The 6,402-nt window shown below is 38.9% G+C and overlaps 1 protein-coding gene across 1 annotated transcript; it reads right to left on the minus strand.

Moving 5' to 3' along the window:
- Nucleotides 1-2,088: 2,088 nt before the first annotated feature.
- RMI1 (RecQ mediated genome instability 1) lies at nucleotides 2,089-6,343 on the minus strand. The gene is made up of 2 exons (XM_065406957.1): nucleotides 6,199-6,343; nucleotides 2,089-3,987 (listed from the first exon to the last, which is right to left on the minus strand). The coding sequence occupies exon 2, from the start codon at nucleotides 3,949-3,951 to the stop codon at nucleotides 2,089-2,091; it is 1,863 nt and encodes a 620-aa protein (XP_065263029.1). The 5' UTR covers nucleotides 3,952-3,987; nucleotides 6,199-6,343.
- Nucleotides 6,344-6,402: the final 59 nt, after the last annotated feature.

The raw sequence follows: 6,402 nt of genomic DNA on the forward strand, positions 1-6,402 counted from the left end.
CCTTCCTCTGAAGCACATTCTTAAGTACTTGTTTGGGCTGCACATTTCTTCTGTATCACTAAGGCAAGTTTCAGGGTTTAATATTGACAATGCTTTTGCGCATATACATTTGATAAATGTTGACTGCAATGTACTTGTAAATATTAAATTAAACTGTCTTAAAGTCAGAAAAGCCAGTCATAAACAACTTTTTAGTTGGTTATTACATTTACTTAAATGTTGTTAGTAGTATAGAATATTACCATTTCATTATCATAAATCAGGCTTTCTTTGTACCAGCGATCCTTTGCACATATAAATATTTTCACATTCATCTTTTAAAATCTATTATTCAATTTAGAAATGTGTTGTGAATGCTGGTGCTGTCAACTAAAATCAGTTATTCATCTGCCATATTTAATATCATTTTCCCCACAATGCAATTTAATGCAATTTTCCCCACGCTTGTTCTGTGCTTATCCTCAATGTTGCCAAAGAAAGCATTTCCTCCTCAATATAGAAATAATCAGTTCACTTTTCGCACACAGTCTGTCTAAGGAGTGCAAAAATCAGCCTTTGTGTTAATTTGCCAGAAAACAAAGGGTCATATTTTGCTATTGAGTTCTAAGTAGTACTCCCTAATAAAGGCAACAGGTCTGATTCTACTCTCATCAGCAGTAACTACATTGGTGTCAAAAGAATTAAACCATTGTTGTTGTTTGTATTATAGTGTGATTGGTGTATGTTTTTACACTGTAATGGTTTAAGACCATTATTTATTGTAGTTTGTATTACAGTGTAAAAACATATAAAGAGACAGTCCTTCTTCCAAAGAATTTACAATCTAAATAGACGATATAAAGGTGGAAGAGAAAAAGTATTATCACTTTTTTACAGTAGATTAAAATTTCTACTGTAAAAAAGGTGCAAGGGAAACAAACAAACAAAAACAAATGCTTTCAGACCTTCCTCACATATCATAAAGGATCCAAAAAAAAAAAAAAAAGCATACACCCATTTTTTTAAAGGTCAGCTTTAAAACTTCTTACCAAAAAAAAATCATATTTAGTCATCTGATATTTTAATTTTTATGTATGATCCAGTAATATTAAAAATGTTCATCTCTGGATCCATTCACGCTATCAGAATTTCCAAATTGGACCTTTCTGTGAGTCTTAAGACAGTACAAAGTGAGATTTTAATAAATATAATAACCATATTGACATGAAACATTTCAGTAACATGAAAAACCTTTGACTAAATAGCACAAAGACTAGAAAAGCAACTGTTATTAAGGTAAATAACTAATTTGGAGAGAAGAAATTTATGTTAATGAGGTTCAATCTTGTTGTACTATTATATTGATCAGTGGCATTGTCAGGTTAAAATAAACAAATCTGCTTACTTATATGATAGACACCACCCTCTGTTAAATGAAAATTTTTAAAAATACTGAGATTTTCAGAAGTGTAAAGTTATTTATTCCAGTTGGTTAGTCTTTGTTTCTCATACTGGACAATAAGAATAAAATTGTCTGTTTGACTTTTGATCATAAACCATGTCTATTCACTTTCAGGTTCTCATGCACTACATACAAATTTGAGTTACAAATCCTCTGAGGTTTGTCCTGATAGTATGTCATAATATAGGAAACTTCTGTATCTTACAAAGGTTCAGTGCCTTGTGATTAAAGCAAATAATTTGATTATATTTACTTCCGGGACTGGATAGTACTCCCTTGTATAAAACTTCATAGCAGTGACCCTATTTCTAATGGTAACGCCACTGAAAAAATGTAAGGATCAGCTGATCAGCGCTTGATAAACTTTCAGATAGGAAACTGGTATTCCTCAGCTCCCTGATTAGGAGCAAGGTGGCTTTTGTAAAACTAATTAGATACATGAACATTTTATCAAAACAAATTTATTTGTAATTTTTATTCAAATATTTTCCCCTTAAAGAATGGATATTCCCCTCCACCGTCCCTCACTGTCGTTAAGAAAAACAAACACAAACCACTGGACTTCTTAATGGAGTTCTCAACACTTATTTGCTATACCTTGAATTACATATTTCCTGAGACTACTTTCTATAGACTTTTTCCTCCAATTATTTATCTAAACGTTTCTTCAAGTTTTCTAGATCTACTGCATCAACATCTTGTAAAATTAGTACTGTTGCTTTAGATTGAAAGGGGTTAAATTCAATAGTCATCAAACAACAAAGATCTATCAGTTCTCTTTGGCATTTCTGTAAACCATCCTTAAGCTTTTGATGTAGAATGGGATCTTTCCTTAACTGTTTCATTTCAGGCACTGGAAATCCAATTAAGCTTGTTAGAATTTCATCAGCAATGTCTACCTCTAGATAAGCGGTACTGTCAGAGATTTTTGCCATTATACTCCAGAAGCCACTGCTGCTCGTGAGATTTCCAGTAAGGGTTACAATAAAAGCTTTAACTTTCACTGTTGTAACAGTTTCTGGGGTATTTGCGAGTAGAACAGAAATATATGTAAAAGGTGGGGAATCTAACTCAAGACTTTTGCATTTCTCTGTTGTTCTGTAAGAAAAGGTTTGTACACAATAAGTTTGTTTGTTTATCTCTGAATCAGTTTTTTTAACTGGTCTTTTGTTTAACAATTTGTTGCCAGAAAAACTACAATTTTTTTGACTGCTCTTAACTACATCTATTTTATTACACTTCTGTTCAAGAACATTTTCCAAGGAGAAATCATTGCTAAAGCTCTGGGAGTGTTGTACATTATGGTGTAGTGAAAAATTACTTGTACTACTTTCATCACCAACAGACAGTTCTCTCCCACAGGATTTTTCTTTGCTAACTGAATCCAACTGAACTCTGCCATCTTTTTCAGATGTGTAACTTAGTGAAGATCTAGGCATATGTGAAAATCTTTGTGTAATTATATCTATGGTTTTGTTTACGACCGGTGACTGCACTGTCTGAATTTCTTCTTGGATCTCCTCTTCTAAAAACAAGTCATCTTCCAATGACAGGTCATCTAAATCTCCATCAACATACTCCACAGCTGGAACACTTCGTTCTTCATTTGCCCCAGGCAAGAGGATCCCAAATCCCTGTTGTGAGTAGTTTTCATTGCTTGAAAGGAGCAAATGAGTGGCTGTATCTGAGTTGTTACTTCTGCTACAATATCCACTTTCTAAAGGAATCGCATGATTTATGGTAAATTCGTCATTTTCATCAAGACTTGCTAGAAGCTCTTCATCTGAAGGTCCTAGAGTTTGTCCTAGTTCATCAACAGCTCCTAAAATTCCTTGTTTATGATCATGCTGCTTGATAGGATTAGGGTTCTCAGCTTCTCCAATTAACCTGGCAAGGACTCTTTCCTGAGCATACTCCTCTAAAAGAGCTTCTACTTCGCCCCCCAACAATTTCACATTTTCTGATTTTAGCAAAAGAACTCCAAGACGATATGCAATGTTACCCTGTATTGTAATTTTTGTACCTGGAGGAAGATTACTATGGAGGACAGGAACGGGTTGGTATTCCATACCCTGAATTTGATGTATTCCATCAGTTAGCTGCAGCATCAGCATTCGAGTAGGCTTTGCTTCCCAGGACTTTTGGGGTGCCTGAGTGTTGGCTGTTACTTCTTCATTTACAGTATTTTTTCCTCTTATCTTTTGCAACTGGGAATACGCAGGCTGGCTAACATCCACCAGTGAATCAATCTGTATGGAATAAAAGCCATTCAGTTCTCCTTTTGGACCATCTAAGATGCAGTTAGGCAAAACAGGATAGTCCAAATCTCTCAGATCTGTAAGAAGCCACTGCTCAAATACCTGTTTGTTAATCTGAGCTTGAGTTAAATTACAACCATTTTCTTGTTGGATCCAGTTAATACAAGCTTCTAGCCACGTCAGAGGAACTTTAACATGCCATGCAGAAGAAAGCCAGGTTTCCACTTTTCCTGCAACACTAGATGCACTCATTTTCTTTTAAGTTATAGGAAAAAATGTATGAATCCCCTGAAAAGAAACAAAAAAAGTTTATTCTTCGGCCACTTACTAATTTGTATTCTACAGCAGAAATATAGAAACGTAGCTACTCCACATATGTGACTAGAGAGAAATAAGGCAAAGTGACCACACAGAAACAATTTAAAAAAAACTTTAAATAAGTTATAAATGCATTGCTGTAGAACTGGAATTCTAAAACAAACATACACATATTTTCAATATTTAAGCGTGGCCTTAATGTAGCCAGCAAATAAACTCCAACTGGCATATATAATCTTAGGGTCTGTCTACACAACCGATGTTAATGCGGCTGTGTAGTCGTGGCTCCAGCACTGGGAGAGAGCTCTCCCGGTGCTGTAATAAAACCATCGCTGTGAGGGGAGGCTCCTAGCGCTGTAGCACTATCTACACTGCCACTTTACAGCACTGAAACTTGCATCGCTCAGAGGGGTGTTTTTTCACACCCGAGTGAATAAAGTTTCAATGCTGTAAGTGGCAGTGTAGACAAGGCCTAAGTATCCAGCTGGTCACCAGAAAGAACTGAGAAAGTGTTGAGATTTTTACTAGGCTGCTCTCCTTGAACCCATCTTGGTGACTCCATCTTTTGTACAGACTTCTGACAAGCCTGCGACTCAAAAACCTTTCTTCTTGCTGGCAGAAAGAACTCTTGCTGTCATCCTCTCATCTCCCTCCCACCCTGCCAGACTAAATAGTGGAAGCAGGCGGGGAGGTCCTCCTCAGCCTCAGTTTATGGTTGCTTTCTTCCTCCTGGAATGGCTCTAGTACCTTCTCTACTTTTGAAGGGAACATGGTCCTTATTTTCACTGCTGCCAGTAGACTTATGCATAGAAGTGACAGGACCCATTTATTCTACAAGCAACTCAAGGGATTTGTGTACAATTATGGCAGAGAGGGGACCTTAAAAGTGCTGTAACTGGATGAAAGCTTTAGAACTAAAGTAGCATCTAGATCATGGGTTGGCAACCTTTCAGAAGTGGTGTGCCGAGTCTTCATTTATTCATTCTGATTTAAGGTTTCGCGTGCCAGTAATACATTTTAACATTTTTAGAAGGTCTCTTTCTGTAAGTCTATAATATATAACTAAACTAGTGTTGTATGTAAAGTAAATAAGGTTTTTAAAATGCTTAAGAAGCTTCATTTAAAATTAAATTAAAATGCAGAACCCCCCAGAGCGGGGGCCAGGACCCGGGCAGTGTGAGTGCCGCTGAAAATCAGCTCACGTGCCGCAGGTTGCCTACCCCTGATCTAGATACATCCAAGTCTTGAATCCAGTTGCAGAGTACTTTTAAAGATGTGAAATCATACAACCAGGCACCTTGACTAAACTGCAATTCCAGGTAGAGATAGTCCCAAACTGTATCAGTGAGGCCTTGGGGAACACCCATATTACTAATAAAAACTATTTTGGGGGTTATATAGTCTTAAAAACTGATCAACAAAAGAAACAAGAAAAATCAATAAAACATACACAGCTGGGTTGTATTCTTTTTTACTTCATTATTATGTAATCAGAAAGCTTAACATTTTATTATTTCTGCTTTTTTAAAAGGAGCTATGGAAGAAGCATTATAAGAGCAGAAGCCAAAAAGACCTTTCTCCTCTGTGATATTCGAAATTATATATTAGTCTGTGGCAAAAGCCAACCTGGCCTAAACTTCTGCCTGAATCAGTCACGTTGCAAGGCAAGCAAACTTTCTCCCCTCCCCCAAGTGAAAAGAAAGAGGTGCGTTCACATATTTATGGGCCTGGTCATCTTGTTCAAGCAGGGACCATTGGCTTCAGTATGGTTACAATGGGACGGATTGTTTTGCTGTACATTGTTTTTGCCATTTGTATTGCCGTGGCTCCTGCAGTGGTGTGGGTGCCCCACAGACAGAAGGCAACGCAGGCCCTGCCCCAAAAGCAGTGGATTTAGCTGCTTTCCAAACAAGAGCAGCCATTGGTGCCGCCCAGACACGCGGCCGAGAGCGTTCCGAAAGCGGACATAGGAAACCGTCCGTTAACACCTTCACCACATGGCTGCGGCGCTCGAACCGGCTGAGAGCGCAGGCGCCATGGCCCCGAGGCTCTAGGGGTAGAGCCCGGCTGCAAGGTGCTGTGAGTGTCACGGCCACGGCAGTGGGGCTGGAGAAGTTAGAGGAGCACGCGCTAGGTACCAGCCCCCACGAACCCCGTCTCGCGGGGAGCGGCACCACTTACCCGCTCCCGGGCGGGGCAGCGAGCCAAGCGACCAGGCATGGGCAACAGAGACCACTCCTCCCACCCCTCATAACACACGCGCGCACTGTCTGCATGCGCAGGGCTAGGCGTGCTCCGTACTCTCCCCACAGTACGAGCCTAACTCCTAACGATCATTTAGAGCCGGGAACTGCCCTGCCAAGCGCGCGCGACTTTGAACCTCGC

Source organism: Emys orbicularis, chromosome 6, assembly GCF_028017835.1.
Source record: "Emys orbicularis isolate rEmyOrb1 chromosome 6, rEmyOrb1.hap1, whole genome shotgun sequence".
Taxonomy (NCBI): Eukaryota; Metazoa; Chordata; order Testudines; family Emydidae; genus Emys; species Emys orbicularis.

Excerpts from the sequence above, each read along its gene's own strand:
- RMI1 (XM_065406957.1), bottom strand. The coding sequence starts at position 3,951 with ATGAGTGCATCTAGTGTTGCAGGAAAAGTGGAAACCTGGCTTTCTTCT.